General features: G+C 53.1%; 1 protein-coding gene across 1 annotated transcript in view; it reads right to left on the bottom strand.

Annotated features, from left to right (window-relative positions):
- CHMP3 (charged multivesicular body protein 3) overlaps positions 1-20,887 on the bottom strand; it is a 133,476-nt gene that overhangs the window by 40,167 nt on the left and 72,422 nt on the right. The window contains exon 4 of the mRNA XM_078678672.1: positions 13,163-13,284. Within this exon, the coding sequence (XP_078534798.1) occupies positions 13,163-13,284 (122 nt within the window). The remainder of the gene's footprint in view (positions 1-13,162; positions 13,285-20,887) is intronic.

Consider the following 20,887-nt stretch of genomic DNA (forward strand, 5'->3'; position numbering starts at 1 on the left):
CAGACCTCGTGGTGGTCACTGTGTGGAAACTTTGCTCTACACCCAGGGCATTTCTTGAATGGCGTCCTTTCCATGTGGTGTAGGCCTCACGGCGTGGATAGGCCCAACGGCCCGCGTCGACGACCGGAATCGAGCTGATGGAGTCGAAACGATGTTAGTCGATATCGAGAGTAGTTTGGAGAGTTTTGGGACGTTTTTTGCGCTTCGAAGTGCTTTAAAAGACTATTTCTAGCCGGAGCGGAAAACTTTCATCCGAACACAGTGGCGAAAAAAAACAATCTAAGGATGGAGCCGATGCCCATGCGCACTATTGTCCAAGGGAGGAGTCACCTATCTCGTGACTACAAAGACTTCTTCCAAGAAGACAACAACATGCAATCATTCGAGCCCAACACCAGGTGGCGATCTAATGCTAAGTGTACAATCTGCAGCTCATATGCCTCGAACATAGTGTTATCGGTTCAAAGGTAACTACTTTGTTGTGGGAGTTGGTTTTCTTGGATTAGACTCAGGGGTCCCCCAGGGTCAAAGATGTACTCTTGTTACACCCTCAGCGGCACTAGGGCGGCCGGGTGCAGAGTGCTATGGCCAAATGTTATCCAATTTGGCCTAGGGGGCCTCCGGTTGGTGGCCGCGGACGAGCAGGCCACTGGGTTGTGGGAGCAAAGCTCTTGGATTTAAGCTCAGGGCAAATGGGGGTTTAGGCCAGCACAAAAGGTGCATCCTCAGCGGCACTGGGGCGGCCTGGTGCAGAGTGCGGTTTTGGTATTGGGTGCCCTGTAACTTTCAATTGGGAGTTTTCGGTTTGCAAACACACTGCAGGCTCGTGAACGAAGGTCTTCTGGGTACGACCACCACTTGGAGAGGTAAGCTGTGATCTTGGGGGTTGGTTAGGCACCATCGGTTGGGCCATCCAAGGCTGTGACATGTCGGGTGCAGGGGTGCCTTTTAGGGTTGGATCTTCTTACCAGCTTCTGGTCGCGGTTTCGGGGACCTTACGGTTTGAGGCTGCAGACCATGGCTGGAGGCTTGAGGCAGGTCAGGGGTCGCCGGATCTCGGGTCAGGATCGCCACTGTGCGCATCGGGTGCCGAGTGGTGCAGACTCACGGATTTGGCCTGAGCCAGAGTCTGTGGGTGAGTAAATACGGTGCTCAGAGAAGACAGTCTTGATTTTTGAAGGCAAGGCAGGTCCTTCGGATTCTTGAGGCTGCTGGCTGCAGGACAAACCGGGAGTTCGCTGGAGCAGGTTCGCGGTGCAGACAGGCCCGTAGGGCTGGAGCCAAGTCAGTGGGCGGCGTCCTCTTCTTAGTTCAGCACGGCTTTTTCGGTCCTTCTTATTCTGTTCGGTTCTTGTCTGAGGAGGCAAGGTTCTGGGTTGCCCCTAAATACTAAATTTAGGGGCGTTAAAGTAAGTAAAGGTTAGGACCAATAGGTCCCTTCCGTGGGGTGGGTACACCCCCTATTATGCCAGCCTCCAGTTGGAGGGCTGCATCTGCTTCTCTCTAGTTGGCTGGGTCCCACCATCTGCAAGATGGCGGGGACTGAGAGTTGTGCTTCACCTCGCCTCCCCCACCTGAGGGGTGGGGTTTGCAAAGGTGGGCACACCTCCCTTCCTCAGTTTGTTTCCCCACTGATTCTCCCAACCAAAGTGGGGATCAGAACCGGTGGGAGCCAGTTGCTGGAAGCAGCAAAGGGCTGAGGTAGCTCACAAAGGTGGCAAGCCTTTAAAGTTTTCCCTTTGTGGAACCTGCCCATCCTGGGGGAGGAGGCTTGGCACCTTGTTTCAGACCCCAGAGAGCAGCAGGTTCTCAACCCAGGGGTCCAGAAACATGTCTGGTGTTGGCAGCTGGGGAGCAGCCACTCAGGCAGGACACTAGTTAGGTCGTTTTTCAGGGGGGATCTCTAAGATACCCTCGGAGTGCATTTTTCATTAAATCCCACACTGACATCAGTGTAGTTTTAACGTGCTGAGTAGTTTGATCATTTTCAGTAATACCATTATGGTGCTGTGGAGTTCATACAGACAACCTCCTTGCACCATATACTCTTAATGGCATTACTGCACTTACAATATCTAAAAATTGGTTTAGACACTGTGGGGGGTACAGGGCTCATGCACCTGTACCCTCACCACTGGTATAGTGCACCCAGGTAAAAGGGTGGCTGACCTATGCCAGGGAAGTGGATTGTAGGAATGGCACACAGGGATGTGTGCCATGTCGACTCTCTACTTTGTTCTGCATCAAAAGATGCAGCCTGCAATGGCAGTGTGTTTGTGTAAAGGTACAGGGCCTCTAAGGGTGGCACAATACGTTCTGCAGCCCTTGGAGGCCTTTTCTGGCCACAGTGCCCTTGGTACCTGTGGTACCTTTCATAAGGGACTGACATGTGGCTAAAGAGTGCCAATTGGGTTTTGTCTCAATGTTGTTTAGGGAAAGAACATAGGCCCTGGGTACCGGTTTGGCAGGAACACAGGGCACACTCAGTCAAAGTACATCAGCAGTGTGGCAAAAGGTGAGGGCAACCATGCAAAAAGAAGGCACGTTCTTACAGTACCACAAGGAATGCGGTCTATGAGCACCTGTACCTGTTCCCCCTTTACGATACAGAGGCGCGCCTTCAGTGACTAGTGAATCGCCTGCACTCCAACATGTTGATGCGTCGCCGAGCTTCCACCATAGACAAGAGTCCTCCGATATCCACCTCTCTCAGATGACCTCCACGATCCAGTAACGGTGCATTCGTCATGATCGTTAGTTCTAGGTGGGGTGGGGAGAGAGGTCTGCCACCGGTCCAAAGGCGGATGAGACTGCGAGGTCTTTTGCAGTCTCCTTTGACACCTGGCTGGAATTTCACAGATTGCATCCGTGCTGAGCCCACTGAGCCTTCATATCCCACTGCAGAACCTGCATGTGCCAACTGGTGTGGTCCATAAGCAAGATACAGGAGGCCAAGAAGCCTCAGAGCCAACCTCACTGAGATACAGGCTACAGGTTGAAACATTGGGAACATAGCCAGAATGTCCTGGAGTAGGTGAGACAGAGGGATGGCTCGGAAAAGCGATGTATCCATTATGGCTTCATTAAAACAGAGCTATTTTGAAGGAGTCGGGTGCAACTTCAGTAGGTTGATGGAAAATCCGAAAGGTGTCAACAGGTTAGCTGTTGTCTGGAGGTGGCTTACAACTGTGAGCGAGCCCGCTTTCACCCGACGCACAAGTTACTACTTGTGTAACGATATATCTGTAAGAGACATTAGTTAGTGATAGATTCCTTACCTTAGAATATCCCCAGGCGTCAGACTGGATCCGGAATTTTTTTGCGTAGCAGTACCCATGCGCGTCGGTAGGCGTCGTCAGCGGCTCCGCGTCCGTCGTCGGTGTCGTGGGCGCCGTGATGACGTCGGAGTACTTAGACGCCGCCTCCGCGTGCTGACGTCAGTTCTTATACACAGCTTTTCCGCGCCAGAAACGCAGAGCCATGCTAAAAACCAACATTGGTGCCATGAAACTAGGGCCCTGAAAGGGGATGACCTTAACCCTAGATATCGGTTCGCAGAACGGGGAGGATGGGTGGGTCGGTAAGGAATCTATCACTAACTAATGTCTCTTACAGATATATTGTTACACAAGTAGTACATTCCTTACCTTAGAATAGATACCCCAGCAATACCAGCCCCGGTGGTGGGTCTGCAAACCAATAATCACACCAGAAAGTCCTGGAGGACAGAACGGCCAAAGAAGCCATTCCTCCGGACTTGGCTGTCCAGGCAGTAGTGTCTTGCAAACGTGTGCAGCGAGGCCCACGTAGCTGCCTGACATATGTCCTGCAAGGGGACTCCCCGACCCAGGGCAGTAGTAGCCACCGTGGCCCGAGTGGAATGGGCCCTCAGCCCAACAGGAGGCTCCTTTTAAGCCAAAGAGTAGCATGCCATGATGCACAACACAACCCACCGAGAGATGGTCTGTTTGTGCACCGCCCGCCCCTTCTTAGCGCCCACGTAACCAACAAAGAGTTGGTCATCCACCCGGAACTGGCATGTGCGGTCTAGATAGAATGACAGTGCACGTTTTGGGTCCAGACGATGGAGCCGCTCTTCCTCTTTAGAGTTATGTGGAGGCAGAAAGAAGGTGGGCAAGGTGATGGAATGCCCGATGTGGAAGGCTGTGACTACCTTGGGCAGGAAAGAGGGTCTTGTCCGCAACACAACCTTGTCCGGATGGACAGAAAGGAAAGGAGGTTTAGAGGAAAGGGCCTGGAGCTCACTCACTCTCCTGGCAGAGGTGATGGCAACCAGGAAAGCAGTATTCAGAGTAAGAAGACGAAGAGGACAGTTATGAAGTGGCTCAAAGGGAGCGCACATCAGGTAAGTCAATACCAGATTCAAGTCCCACTGGGGCATCACGAAAGGAACAGGAGGGAACATATGAGTGATGCCCTTTAAGAATTTGTTAACAATCAGGGACTTGAACAAAGAAGGCTGATCAGGTAGCCTTAAGAAGGCGGAAAGGGCAGAAAGGTAGCCCCTTATAGTGCCCAGAGCAGAGCCCTGCTAGGCAAGAGAAAGAAGGAAGAGGAGAACCTCAGAAAGGGGGGCAGAGAGTGGATCCACAGCCTTTGCTGTGCACCATGCCACAAATCTGTTCCACCTGCAGGCGTATACCGACTTTGTGGAGGGACGCCTGGCTGCCAGAATTACATTACAAACTTCAGGAGGCAAGTCAAATGGCCTCAACTATCGCCGATCAATCTCAAAGCATGGAGGTGGAGACTGGACAGGTTCGGGGGGAGGACCGTCCCCTGCTGCTGCGACAGAAGGTCCTCCTGAAGAGGCAGACGAATCGGGGATCGACTGACATACTGAGTAGCTCTGGATACCAGTACCTTCGTGCCCAGTCCGGAGCCACAAGGATAACCTGGGCCCGGGCACGCCTGATCTTCTTCAGCACTCTGGGCAGAAGTGGTATAGGCGGAAAGGCGTACAATAGACCGCAACTCCACTCGCGACGAAAAGCGTCTCCGAGCGAGTGCCGCCTTGGAAATTCCAACGCGCAGAACTGATTACATTGCGCGTTCTCTTCTGTGGCGAATAGATCTAACCAAGGCTCTCCCCACTGCTGAAAGAGGCCTTGCGCCACGTCCGAGTTCAGACGCCATTCATTATCCATCATGCACCGACGGCTGAGTTCGTCCGCCCTGGCGTTCAGAGAACCTGCCAGGTGTTGAACCACCAGGGTCACGCCCTGATGTTCCAGCCACTGCCAGAGGCGCAGAGCCTCCTGGCATAGGGTCCACGACCCCCACCCCGCCCTGTTTGTTGCAGTACCAGATGGCGGTGGTGTTGTCCGTGAACACCTGCACTAAACTCCCCCGGACAGAGGGGAGGAATGCCTTCAGTGCAAGTCGGATCGCCCGCAGCTCCAGAAGGTTGATATGGAGCTGGGACTCCGCCGGAAACCAGAGGCCTCTGATCTCCGCCTCTCCCTTGTGGCCCCCCCAGCCCTGGGGGGACGTGTCCGTCACAACTACGTGCTCCGGTTGGGGTAGGGAGAGGGATCTGCCGCTGACCCAATCGCGGTCCGTGAGCCACCACTGCAACTGTCTTGCAGTGCCCTCCGAGATCAAGACATGGTCGGACAAGTTGCTCTGATGCTGGGCCCACCGCAACTTCAGGTCCCACTGCAGAGCCCGCATCCGCCACCGGGCGTGATGCACCAGAAGGATGCAGGAGGCCATCAGCCCCAGAAGCCGCAGCGTCAACCTGACCGAGACTCGGGATAAAGGCTGAAAGATCGGAATCAGAGCCTGAATATCCCGAACCCGCTGTTCGGGAGGATAAACCCGAAACTGAGCCGAGTCTAGAACCGCTCCGATGAAGAGGCGCTTCTGAGAGGGACACAGGTGTGACTTCGGCACATTGATGATGACGACTGTCTGGGGCGAGCCCGCCTTCAACAACCAGTCGTCGAGGAAGGGGAAGACTGAAACCCCTAACCGGCGTAGATGAGCTGCGACCACCGCCATCACTTTCGTGAACACCCGTGGGGCGCTGGTAAGGCCGAAGGGGAGCACGGTAAACTGAAAGTGCTCGTGGCCTACCGTAAACCGCAGGTAACGCCGGTGGGCCGGCAGGACGGGGATGTGAAAATAAGCGTCCTGCAAGTCCAACGCTACCATCCAGTCTCCATGGCCCAGGGCAGCTAAGACCTGAGCCAATGTCAGCATCTTGAACTTCTCCTTCCGGAGGAAGCCGTTGACGTTCCGTAGGTCCAAGATAGGGTGTGGCCCCCTTTGCCCTTATTGGGTACCAGAAAGTAGTGGAAGTAACAACCACACCCTACTTCTGGTCCAGAAACGCGCTCGATGGCCCCTTTGGCCAAGAGGGCCGTAACTTCCTCTTGTAGAAGTCTCAAGTGATCCCCCGACACGCGGTGGTACTGCGGTGGCATGGCTGGAGGGGACGCCTCGAAGGGGAGGGAGTAGCCCCTTCGGACGATTTGTAGCACCCACCTGTCCGAAGTGACAGTGTGCCAGTGGTGGTGGTGATGGCGAACCCTGCCACCCACTGGCATCACATGGGCCGGAAAGCACGGACTAGGAGGGTTTTGAGGCGGATGCTACAGGGGTAGGTGTGGACTGGCCTCGCCGTTGTCCCCGACCGCCGCCACGGCAGTTTCCATGTCCGCCACCGCGCTGGATGGTAGTCTGCGGCCGTGGCTGGCAGAACGTGTGGGGGCGCCCCTTCCTTGGCCACGAAAGGAGCGAAAGGCAGCTGTTTGCTGGCGTGGGGCCGAGAGGACCAAGGACTTGGCCGTAGCCCTGGAGTCCTTAATGCGCTCAAGCGCATGGTCTGCCTTGTCGCCAAAGAGGCGACGGCCATCGAACAGCATGTTCATAAGTGTGTTCTGGACATCAGCCGAGAAGTTGGCAGACCTCAACCAGGCGTGGCGACGAATCGCCACTGTCGTTGCCATCGCTCTGCCTAGTGAGTTAGTAGTGTCCAGCCCACACCGGATGGAATAACGCGCCGCATCCCGACCTTCCACAAGGGCTTAGCCGAGTTTAGCCCGGACCTCCACCGGGCATTCTGGCAGCACGTGTGCGACCGTATCCCACAGATAGTGGGTGTAGCGTCCCAAGAGGCATGCGGTATGGACTGACCGCAATCTTAAACTCAGGGAGGAGAATACTTTCTTTCCGTATTGCTCGTACCTCTTGGATTCCCGGTCGGGGGAGCTGACGGGAATGCGGTCTGGGAATTAGAGGCCTGGATGACCAGGCTCTCGGAGTGGGGTTGGTAGACAGAAATCAAGGGTCGCCCGGAGCCGGGCGGTGGCGTCTGGCCACGTTCCTATCCACAGGCTGACCTGTGGCGGGCTTGGACCAAGTGCCCAGAAGAACGTCTGATAGGGCCTCATTAAACGGCAGCAGAGGCTCGGCCGAGCTTGCCTGCGGTTTAAGGACCTCAGTGAGGAGGTTAGTCCTCACGGCCACGACGGGGAGCTCAAGGCCCAAGGCCTTGGCCGCCCTCATCAGCACCACGCTGTAGGCAGCTCCCTCCTCCGTAGCCACGCTAGGAGGGGAGACAAAACCAGTGTCGGGCGAAGTGTCCAGACCACTGGCATCCCCAAGCTCTCCTGTCCAGTACGTAGAATACTGACACTCACGTGCCAGAGGGTCCTCAGACCCCTCCCAGTCCCCCTCGTCACCCATCGCCTGGTACTCTGGTTCAAAGGATGGGGCCGGGTCATCGGAATAAAAATCTCCCATCGGCGTCGAGAGCGGCGCCGCTCCGACGCTGGACCAGAACCGAGGTTAGGACCAGGGACGGCGTCGTCCTGGGACGGCGCCGGGGGCGACCCCCTTGGGGCCGGCGAGTTCGACCAGCGGCGACCCGGATCAGGAATCAGATCCAGTGGGGCCCTGCGGCATCGGGGCCGGAGCACCCGACGGCTCCGGGGCCGAAGCACCCACCCCACGTGGGGACCCAGTTGGGACCGCTTGGCCCAAAGGCACCACGGAACCCGACGGAGGAGCAAGCGACCTCATGGCCATGAGGAAGTCATCAATCGCCCCCGGCGTCACGTACTGCCCAGGGACCGGCGGGTATGGAGCAGGCCGCGACGCCTGCGGCTTCGGCGGAGCCACGTGGGCGGTGTCGCCCGAACCCCCGGCCGCATCGCGTGAGCGTCGGAGGAGGGTGGGGGGGGTTCAGAAGATCGAAGACGTCTCTTCGACTTCTTGTGCTTACCTCCTCCTCGTGGACCGGGACCGCGAGCGGCGCGGGGCCGACTGCCGGAGCTAGAGTCGCTTGCGGGACCGCTCCCGCCTAGCCTTAGACGTCAGGGCTCGACAGTCGGAGCAGGCCTTGTCGTCGTGGTCGAGGCCCAGGCAATGAAGACATCGGAGATGGGGGTCGGTAATCGACATCAGTCGATCGCTGTCGGCACAGGGTTTGAACCCGGGAATCCCTACCGGCACCGTCGGAGTCGTACAGACTTCGAAGTAGATCAAAAATGATCGAAAAAGTGTAGTCAAAAATCGACTACGGGTACCACTTTTTCCGGATCAGCGCTTGCTGGCGCGGAAAAAAAAGAAGAACTGACGTCAGCACGCGGAGGCGCCATCTAAGTACTCCGACGACGTCATCACGGCGCCCACGACGCCGACGACAGACGCGGAGCCGCGGACAACGCCTACCGAAGCGCATGGGCACTGCTACGTAAAACATTTCCGGATCCAGTCTGACGCCTGGGGATATTCTAAGGTAAGGAATCTATCACCAATGTGTCTTTTTCAGATAGTCATTGAAATATGGGAAGAATTATATTCCGAACCTCAACAGATGGCATAGGTCGAGGGCGCCCGTAACCGATATTTGCCAATTACAGTCACAACATGGCTTAAAACCTGTAGTTTTAGTTTTGGGAGGTGACATATTCTACACACCTAAGAAACTTTTGAGGGAACTGTTGAAGTGTGACACGATTCCAGAAGCTATAGATCTGTGCAGAAAGAAAGGAACTGCACGGAAACTGCTATGCTCAATGTCTCCGACGACAATCACAAGGCACTAGACGAAGGCGATACCTGCCTACTCATCCTTATTGACCTATCTGCGGCATTCAACACAGTAAACCATCCAGCCCTTCTGGAGACCCTGTCGAAACGTTCCGGCATCAATGGCACAGTACTCAAATGGTTCACCTCCTTCCTTCAACACCGCTCGCAACAAATTAAAATTAATTCCTGTCTCTCAAAGCCTACTAAAGTCACACTTGGGGTCCCGCAATGCTCGATCCTCTTCAATCTCTTCATGGAGCCCCTCACAATCATATTGAAAAAAGCTGGAGTGAATTACCACCTTTACGTGGACGACACCCAAATCTATTTCAGGATCAAGTCCCCCAGCGACATCAAACTCCTCAATACCACCCTAACCGAGATCCAATCTTGGTTCTATGTTAACCGCTTAAAGCTCAACCCAGACAAAACTGAACTAATCCTATTCTCTCCAAAAAGTAACCATGGCCCAATCCAAGAATGGCTCAAGAATCTGATTGCCCTAAACTGCCCCCTTACCCTATCCGACTCAGTTAAGTCTCTTGGCATCACCCTTGACAAGAACTTATCAATGGAGGCCCACATCAAAAACTCTGCAAAAAGTGCTATTTTCTCTCTAAAACACCTCAAGAAACTGAAACCTTTTCTACCCCACGATGACCTCAAGACAGTATTCCAATACCTAGTTCTCTCTAAAATCGACTACGGGAACGCCATCCTTACAGGGACTCCAAAAGCTCACCTAGCCCCTCTAAGGGCAGTGCTGAATATGTCCGCTCGACTCGTATCTGGAGTTAAAAGATTTGAACACATCACTCCAGCTCTCAACTGCCTTAATTGGCTTCCCATGGAAAGGGAGATGTATCTGTAAACTGGCCGGCATCACACACAAAACACTTCAGTCTCCCTCCCCAACTACCTAAATAACAAACTGATAAGAGCAGGTCAATCCAGAACGCTGAGAAGCTCCAACTCTCTCCTTCTTATTCCTCCGAAAATGGAAAAAAAAAAAACACCCAATACCGATCGTTTTCTGGCAACGCTCCCAGGATATGGAACGCTCTCCCTGGAGTCATCAGATGCAACCCCTCCTTCTCCTGTTTCAAAAGGGACCTGAAACTCCATCTCCTAAACAAATACTTTCAGGACCAATGTCAACTTACCTAGACTACTATACCCGAGTTGTCTCCTCTCTCCCTGGACATTCAAGGACAGTGGGTGACCGGACTATGTCATTCTCACCTGTTTCTTTTTTATTGCTCTCTCCCCCTCCCCTGCACTGCATATTTATTCCCCATGCTGTATTTTTTTCTTTGGTTTGATTCCTTACTGCCGGTCTACTATGTAATGTAATGTCTTTCTGCTGTTTACTGTGTGTATGTAAAGCGCTCCGATACCTACGGGTTAAGCTAGCGCTATATAAAACGTTATAAATAAATAAATCAGTGCATGGAGGTGGGGCACGTATAGTTGCCCAACGCCATATCTGATGGGATGGGCCTGATCCAGAGCCGCAGGACAACACCTGTCGACCTGAGAGGCAATTACTACAAAAGTTTCCAGATTGAGTCAGGCACCTGAAAAAATTTAGAAGGGGAGGAATCTGCAGTTAGAAGTCTCTATCAGAAATTGAACTTGCAGGTAGGCGGTATATTTTGTACTATATATTAGGTATGTTAAAAATATCAGTTAGGAATATGCCAATTAGACTGCTTAAAAGGGGGGACAGGCACGTTACCACTGGTTAGCAGGGTTAATGTGCACAGAGGTCTAACTCCAGCAAACACATGGGGTACAGCTAAGGGAGCAAAATACTGTACGACCACGCAGAAAAGGTGGATTTCCTACATTTCTCCCGACTGCTTGGAACATCACAATTTTCAATATGCTAAAGTAATCATAAACTAGCTCTTTGGAATCCAGATTGATGATCTCATTAATAGAGGGCAAGGACGGCAAACTAGCTCCCTTCACAGATTGTTCCATGTTGGGAGCAAAAGTGGGAGGTTCATTCACCATATGTAACAGATCAACTCCAAAATGAATTACATCAGTAGAGAGTCATTAGAATTATGAAGCATGTGTATAGATAACTGAAAGTATAGGGGGGTAAGGAAAGACTGAGGTGTTGGCACTCTCCGTAACATGTACCCGAGGCAGCGTGAACTCATAGTCATCTAGTTCACAAAAAAAGTGCCCATATGGGGTCTTTGGTTGGAAGATCCCTATTGCAGGGTTGTTTAGCTCCCATTCATAAAGTGTACGTGCCGCATGCTGTAGAACCTGGTTATCTGAAACACAGGTTTCTAGGTCTTGTACTTACAGCAGTAGTTATGCTAACGAGGTTGTAAATCTGATCGCGGATCCTCACTTAACTGCTTGGGTTTGAATAGCACAAGACAGTACTGAGGCTGTGACTCCTCAAACTTAGTATGAGCACCAATTCGAGTGGGCCTCCCATTGCTCCAGTAAATCAGAGAGTGAGAACATGCATGAGAGGGCCATTCGAAAACCTCAGAAGGGTTACTTCAGGTGAATCCCAGTGAGACTATATATAGATGTCATTTCAGAGCAAGCTTCAGGACAGTTAGATGCCAAAAGCACTTTGGAATGGGGTCTGGAACATTTTGGCCCAGTGGGCTCCTTGGAGCAATATGGCAAGATTAAACTTTTTAGTATCTTGTGGGCAAAAGAGTAATGCACAGGTGAGCGGAAGGCTCCCTGTTTCTGTAGAACAAACTCCTGAGGATTTTATGAGGCTCCAAATCTGAAGAGAGAGGGACAGCAGAGAAGCCTCTTCTTGAGAGACTGAAAAGAGGATGTCAAAGAATGAGCAATGGAGCCAGAGAGTGCTTGGGTTGTAGGCAATGCAGACAATGCTGCTCAGCATAAAATAACAGGGATTCACTCTATTCAGATCTCATCTCATTATGTTAGTAAGAAGCAGGGGTGGAAGTCAAACATAGAAGTGAAGAAACTATCATATGATAACCCAAAGAGAAACAAATCTCAGGACTGTTCATGGTTAAAATACATATTTAATCAAAAGGAGTGATATAGAAGGTCTGCAGTGAGGGGAGCTGAATGGCACATAAAATGTGGAGCCCCTATAAGGGCAAGTGACCCAGCTCCAATGGCAATTTTAATCTCTTTGCTGTTTAAGGAGCACTCTGGACTCCAAGCCTGTAGCCAGGACATCCTCCACGTCCAGAAAAAAGAGGGCATACAAAAACATAGTTTTGAGACAGTGCTAGAGCATGAATACCAAGAGAATGAATGCAAAGGATGGACATTAAAGACGGAAAGTTTTACAAGATTGAGTGCCATATTTCTTTCAGTATATTTAACAAGGTAGCGTGGACACGCAATTCCTATCGGGAAGCTATTAGTACAACGTAACCAGCGCAACAATAGCTGGGCTACCAGAGCCACACACAGTCAGCTATGTAAACTTTAATCAAAAGCCAGGTGGCCTGGAATTAGTCTGTGGTCATTAAAATGTTACAATGACGAGGACCATGATCTGAAATAATGTGCAAGTCCCTTATCTCTCCTCTATGAAGGTGATACTCATCATCAGAACCACAAGCTAGCGACGAAAATTGATAAAAGTAGTGCATTTGAAGACTGAATTTGACATACATATAAAGTGGTAGGTGGAGTCAAATATTGGGGAAAAGAGTTGGCCTATGGCTAGGGCGGTCAACTTCGAATCTGGTGAACTGGGTTCGAGTCTCGGCAATGACACTGTGATTCTGGGCAAATCACTTTATCTCCTTGTGCCTAACAAAAATACGTGTCCTCATGTAACGCAACTGGTGCTATGGAAAGCGTTCTGATACCTGATACCTTCGGGTAAAGTTTGCGCTATATAAAAATCCGTTAAAAAAAATTACACTTTTTAGAACAAACAGTACACAAAGAAGCTATAACTTGACAGTCCACAGGAGCCTTAAACAAAGCTGACGAATATTACTATGGTAACGATTTTCTGAGACTGTTCAGGTACGCTTTTCACTTCTTCCCCAAGAGGGCACAACAGTTTAAAGAGAAATAAATGTAATGCTCTGGAAGAATGGAAGGCTCACTTCTTACTCACCTTCATCATTTCCTTAGATAATTCCCTCATGGTAGCTTGGATTTCTGGGATTTTTACCAGGTTTTGCATTGCCTTCATGACCTCTGTGCTCTTCTGTAGTGAACCTGCCACTCTTAGAACAGCTAGAATTATAAAGAGCACAACAAATTAAATAAATATATGTTAACAGTCAAAAAAGCAAAATGCAAACCAACAAGAGTACACACGCGTACCATTATTACTATAGTTAGTAGGACTATGAAGAAGTCGTCTCTGAGGTCACAGCTACACAAACTAGGTTAGTAATCAAAGCACACAGAGGGGGATCACTGCTCCTTAATTCTCCTGCAATACCAGAAGGTGATCGCTAAGCAAAATATATTTCTGCAAACACTTTGTACTATATGCATGTTACAAGAATCCACAGCGTGTCAATTGGTAAATTTTTCTTAGGTTATACGACAAAAAACAACAGTAGTTGGGCTGCTACTTAAGCCATTAAAGGAGATATGAGAGATTAGATTGATTCCTGGCAACAACAATGGAATGTAGACTTTATTCATAAATCGCAACAATGCCAGGAAATTTATCTCCAAGGTTGCAAGTAAAACACACCAACAATACATAAAACGGAGAATACAGATTAAAACATAAAACTTTACGAAAATCACTAATCAGTAAGTATATCTGACGGGGGCGTGGCTTGGCACGCAATGGCGGAGGTCGCAGCCGGGTAGAGCTCCATGCCGAGCTCCCCTTCCCCGGGCCGATTCTCCGCCAATTATCCCTGTAACCGCCTGAGATTTCAGGCGGACCATCCCGATGCCATTCTCGGCATACTGGCTGACTTTCGATTTTGGGGCCCGATAGCACCAGCCCCGGGCTCTCCGGTGAGCTGCAGGCGGGGCTAGCCGTCACCCAGGTGGCAAACGAGAACACGACAGACCGCGGCTTGGGCCTGCCATACAGGCCCCACTGTGAAACGCAAGACTGGACCTACGCGACCTCCCCACTCCCGGAGCCCGAGACCTGGGGGCTGTGTTGCCGCTCCGATCCTGCCCCCTCCCTGTCACCGGAGACTGTTGAGGACCTGAGCCGGGAAAGAGCAGAAGCCTGACCAGCGTGACTCGGCCATACCACCGGCGGCGGCCCGGGCCGCGGGCGCCACTGATCGTGACTCGGCTCCTACGCCCAGATACGGCAGACCCCTGGGGCACTAGCGGCGTTGCACAGGTGTGACCAAGGAGCAAGGATCCTACGCCCTAGACTTTGTGAGGCAGCCGTGGTCGCAGGAAGAGGCTCCCCTCCAACGCTAGAGTGGAGATACAGGGAGGGGCAGGCATGGCTACGGCCCTGAAGCGCCTACCATAGCCCGTGGGTCGGCGGCGCTGGGACCCGACCGTGGCCTCCAGCCCATCGAGTGCCTCACCCCGCTAGTAGGGACACTGCACGACACAACTGCAGAGTTCACGGAAGCGGAGAGGCAAGTGGCGCAACGCGGGGGCTTTGGGCCTAGCGGACAGAGACAGGCCACGCTCGCATTAAGAAGCATCACGGCACGGAGACTCACCATCGCAGGGGCCTGGCTACCCCGCGTCATATGAAGACACGTTGGAATTGCCGTCCCGCCTTCCTGGACCCTCCGACAACCAAGCAGTGAAGATCGGCCTGCCCTGACCGCCCGGAGACCTCTGCAGATCCCAAACACACGAGACATTTCGCTATCACAACATCGGCTGCCTGCAGAGTGTGCGAAACCATTCGGTGCTGTTGGTGGACGCTTGCCCCGCCATGCTGCTGCGCAGCCCTGTCCCGCAGGCTACCACGGAGGATGCGTGAGAGGCCTACGGATCAGCCGGCAATACGCCGACGCAAGCGGACACACGCCGCGGGCCGTGGGCACCGCTAGAATCGCTCGCCAATATCCGGATACTCGAACTGCACTGCTGGCCGGGCAGTCTTGCACATGTCCGGAGGGGTGAGAACTCGCACTGGGACTGGAGGAGCCCCGTCGACGGAAAAAACGGATAAATCACTGCGCAAGATGGATACTGATCAAGTGACCGCGAGGTTGGACAGCGTATTAGCCGCCATGGAACGCATGGAACAATCGCTCCAACTGACCAGAACATCCTTGGAGTCCAAAATAGATAGCGTCGCCATAGACCTCACCCACCTACGAGACGACCACAAGAAGCTGTCTGATCGAACTAAAACACTGGAGGGAACGGTGACGGAACTCTGACCCAAAGTCCCACAAACAGATAAACAGGTACAGGACCTTCTGAACAGAGTGGAGTTCCTTGAGGATCGCGCTGTGGACGCCGAAGGGAGGGCGAGACGCAACAACATCAGACTCGTGGGGGTCCCGGAAAAATGGGAAGGCCCTCGTCCTACCCAACGAGTTGAGGACTGGCTGAGAGATCTGCTACCTGAAGGCACGCTGTCGCCCCATTTTGTAGTGGAACGCGCACATCGAGTACCCACGAGACCTTACACCACGGGCTCTAATCCGAGGCCACTACTCTTCAAGGTACTGAACTATCGGGACAGAGACGCGATCCTAAGAGAAACTAGAAGACTCGGGGAAATTCGCATTGACAATACCACAGTGATGTTTTTCCCGGACTACACCATTCAAGTGCAACGTCAAAGACACAACTTCTTGGACGTAAAACGTCGTCTCCGCACCGAGGGCCTCAAGTATTCCCTACTCTTCCCGGCTAAACTGAGAGTGGTGGCGCGAGACAAGATCTACTTCTTTAATACTCCTGAAGAAGTCAGCGACTGGCTTGATAGCGGCACGGACTCAACACCCAGGCAGGCACAGAGCTATGAGACGAGACCACGACCACGCGGACCGCGCCGTCGCCGCAGGAACAGGGACCAAAGAGCCGGACGCCCGGAGGAACTGACGCGACACTCCCCACCGCCGGACCAAATGATCCAGGAACAACGCGATGCACTCCGAAGGGTCTCCCAATTGAGCAACTCACCGCCCTCAGTTGTCGTTCAGGTTCCCAGCCCGCGGGTGGATCCCAGCGATGATGAAGCCATCTATGGGATACCGGACTCCCAGTTGTCCGTGGATCTACCAGATATCACGCCTCAAACGGCGGACATGCTCCATTGAAGCCGCACACAAGTTACCCTACCGGACCCTGCCGGGGCGGCGGGGACGGAACCATGGTCCGGGTAGCTGCTGCAAAACCGAACCTACGGGCCGCTGCCCGAGATGTCTACCACCGCCCTGGGGACGCGGGGAGTGACCTTGACGCAGTGAGTACCTGTCCAGCCTTATAGCCACTGTAGGGGTGGATGAGAAATGGTAACATGCTGCAGCGCTATCCATTCTCTCCTCCGCACCAATTGCCCGTATAGCCTGGGGACCTTCCCGCACCAGAGACCTGGGGGAGATGACATACCTGTATCCCCACTGCACGCTTAGGCAAATGGGCAACCCCATAACAAGCACCGGCGCTGCCTTCCTGGGCACTAACATTGACCATAAGGCATATGCAGCTTATGGCCCAGGGGAAGGCCAATGATCCCCGCTCCTTCCTTGAATACGTGAACTGCCAGAACTGTAACTAGCACACGTTTACCCCCTAGACTTGACTATTGTTCTTTTGCCTCTTTGGTGCGTTTGGACGGCGACATGTTGCGTGGCCGACCTTTTGGTATCTATTACTGTTTTGCAATGTTTGGACATTTTGTTCTTCTTTTCACCCTCATTCTCGGAACCTTACCTTCACCCTTTCCTTATACGCAATTGCCTGTGTCTGATTTGAGTGGGAGGGGAGGACCGGGGGCCTTGTGGAGGCTCTCGTCTGGGAGGTGGGTGGTGGGTGAGGCGGATATTCCCTACCACAACAGTGAGTATGGCTGAGATCAGAATGTGCACATGGAATGTGCGAGGTATGCACACACCGTCGAGGCGATACCAAATTTATTCTTACTTGAAACGCCACAAATTTCATGTAGCATTACTACAGGAAACACATTTAAATAAAACTGAGGTACATGCACTGCGCCGTAGGTGGCGCGGACAACTTTACGCCACGGAGTACTCCTCCTATGCTCGAGGGACACTTATATGGATCCGGCCGGGCACCCCGTGGGCGGCCATAGACACAGACTGACACAGAGGGTAGATATGTGATAGCCCGAGACAGACTCGATGGACGCCCTGTGGTACTTGCCTCTTTATACTCCCCGAACACCGACCAGGGCAGCTTCTTAGATAGCCTCTCCACGACACTGGCGACCTGGCATGGCATCCCGTGGATCCTTGAGGGTGACTACAACTGCGTGTTGGATGCGAACTTAGACAGATCTACCGCACCCCCGGCCGCTGCCCAGACGCACAATACCACGAAAGCCCTCATCAACTGGGCCTTACAATGGGGATCTCCAGGATGCATGGAGGGCACGCAACCCCACAACACGCACATACTCCTACTGGTCAGGTGCGCATGCGCTACATGTACGCTTGAATAGATACATGGTCTCCACTGATCTTCTCCCGCTAGTAAAGGACACGCAATATATGGGCCGCACACACTCAGACCATAACCCCCACACACTGGCCGCTGCCTGGGACAATCCACACCCACCTATTCCCACTTGGCGCCTCCAACCGGACCTCTTGCTAGACGCGACCTTCCGCGACTCCCTTCTCACACAGACGGCTCAATACTTTGAGTCCAACGCTGGCACGGCGTCCTCTCCCCAGACTGAATGGGATGCCTTCAAGGTGGTGGTCAGAGGGCACTGCTTGGGAACACAGGGACACATACGGCGACAGCTTGAAGACGACCTGACGCGACTAGAGGCCGAACTACTAGCCCTCGAACAGGCTGTGGGGGGAAATGCGAGCACTCGGCTGACAGAGGCCAAGACAGACAATGACGACTACTAGACCGTTTACGTAACATCAATTTTGCGGCACACTCCGCCCGAATCCATAGGCAAGGTGATAGACCTGGCAAACTGCTAACCTGGCTGATTGCACGGGAAGATCGCTCGGCTCCCATCTCAGCTATACAGGCGGACGATGGTAGTCTACTCTACTCCCAACGTCAAATCCACGAGGCATTCACAGCCCACTACTCGAGGATGTATCTTTCCCGACTGCGTGTCTCGCAGGCTGCCATAACTGAATATCTCTCTACTGTGCAGCTGCCCACCCTAACATCTGGGCAACAGGATGAACTCGGAGCACCGCTGGACTCCGAGGAGCTCCGCGATACCATCTTTAACCTCTCAAACGGCAAGCCTCCGGGACCGGATGGCTTGCCAGCTGAATTCTATAAAGCCGCCTCGGACATCCTTATTCCCCACCTGGTGAAGATGTATGCTGCGGCAACGGATGACTTCTCCCTGCCCCCGACGCTTAATGAAGCCACCCTTATATCACTGCTCAAACCCGACAGGGATAGCGAACAGATGGGGTCCTACCGACCTTTGGCACTCCTCAACACAGACTATAAAATCCTCGCCTCCGCGCTGGCTCGCAGGTTAGCCCCTCTAGTTCCTGCGCTGGTGCATCACGACCAGAACGGGTTTGTGCCTACACGACACACGTCACACAACATCCGCCGCCTGTTCCGCATACAAAGATACGCCACACGACAGTGGCCGCGCGCCGGGTGCCTGGTACTAGACCTGGAGAAGGCGTTTGACTCGGTGGAATGGCCTTACCTGCGAGCGGTCATGGACAAATTTGAGCTGGGGGACGACTATCAGGCCATGGTTGGGCTCTTGTACCGAAGACCCATAGTTCGCGTTCGTACTGGGGCGCTGCTTTCTGACCCGGTCTATGTGCAGAGAGGCACCAGACAGGGCTGCCCCCTATCACCCTTGCTGTTCTCCCTAGCCGTGGAGCCCCTGGCTGCGATGCTAAGGTCTCAGGGGGCGGAGTGGGGAATACCGATGGCGGATGGACTTCATGTGGTGTCATTGTACGCTGATGATCTCCTTTTATATGTCAAAGACCTGAGTGACGTTCCGGTGTCCCTGACTGACATATTCAGGACCTTTGAGGACATGTCGGGCCTTAAGGTGAATTGGACCAAATCAGGGGCCTACTCCTTTGACCCGAATGTTTCCGAGAGTGAGATACACATCGGGGGTGAGAGATTACGGTGGTATCCCACGACGTTCAGATACCTTGGGATCCACATCTACCGTGACCCTGCGGATATTTTGGATGGGAACCTGATGCGAGCGATCGCGTCTACCCGTTCGCAGATTGGGTTCTGGAAGACGCTGACGCTGAACGTTCCTGGCCGCATAGCCCTAATGAAGATGATAGTACTGCCGCGGCTACTGTACTACTTTGCAAACATACCGACTTATGTCCCTACCCGGGTGTTTCGAGATCTCGAGGTCCTACTTCGTGACCTAATTTGGAATAAGGGCCGGCCACGGGTTGCGTTAACAAAACTTTATATGCCTACTGAAGCGGGAGGGCTAGCTGTTCCCAACATGGAGTTATACTATCTAGCGGCGCAAATGCAGTGGGTGTCGGGATGGCTAGGTGGCAATAACCTGGGGGACACGGCCACGGACACCGCTATCTGGTCCCAGTTGCAGGTCCATGTATTGTTTCATCCACTGACCCGAACCCCCCGTCCGCCACAACTACTACTCGCAGTGGCGCGAAAATGCTTCCTCCGCTGTTTGCGGCTGACCCGAGCGACAGTACCATATGCTCCGATACTCCCAATAGTGGGCACCCCAACTACGACGGGGGCCTTAACGGCTATCCAACTGGACAATTGGACCGCTGCGGGGGTGGAAACCCTGGGTGATCTGTACTCTGACGGCGCCCTCCTCCCCTTCGTCACTCTAATTGACGAGACATCTCTCCCGGCTGGACAATTCCTCTTACATGCATCTCTCATCCATACGCTGACTGCCGCCTGGGGGGATATGTCTGTCGAGTTGCCCACACATCACTTCATACAATATCTGCATGTCATGTGCAACGGCACGCACGTAATTCATTGGTTAGCACAAGCACTACTCCTCCATACCCATCCCACCACCGTGCAATTGAGAGAGAAATGGGCGACGGACAGGGGTAGGGGATGGACGGACAAGGAGTGGGATATGATCCTGGCAGGCCCAGTGAACATCCCCCGTAACCCTCGCTTCAAAATTATACAGCTATACATACTACACCGCGCATACCTCACCCCGGACAAGATCAACAGATATTTTTCAGTCACTGATACTGCTTGCAGCCGCTGCTCATTACTAGGAGCAGACCTCCTCCACATGCTCTGGCTCTGTCCTGCCCTCCAACAATACTGGGAGGATGTGACCACACTGCTCACGCACTGCACCGAAGAGCAGGTGCCGAGAACATGGGAGGCCTGCATACTGGGACTGTACAAGCGTACACGGCTGAACAAAGTCCAGGCCCGCTACTGGGATCTTGGGCTGATCACGGCCAAGAGATTGCTTACCAAGCGGTGGAAGGCCGATACACCCCCACATATCAAACACTGGAGCCTGTCACTAGCGAACTGGGCACGAGCAGAGAGCACTGTCCTGCGGCGAGAAGAGACAGCGGGACTTAGGAAATTCCCGATAGCACAACACTGGGATGACATCCTACACTCCTTCCAGCGGAAATGCGTAGAGCAGGGGATCACGTGAAGCGACACATGCTGCCCCCTCCCTGTACTGGTTACCCAGAGTAATGTATATAGTTCCGATCGCTGCCTACACAGCCAC

Source organism: Lissotriton helveticus, chromosome 2_2 (genome assembly GCF_964261635.1).
Source record: "Lissotriton helveticus chromosome 2_2, aLisHel1.1, whole genome shotgun sequence".
Taxonomy (NCBI): domain Eukaryota; kingdom Metazoa; phylum Chordata; class Amphibia; order Caudata; family Salamandridae; genus Lissotriton; species Lissotriton helveticus.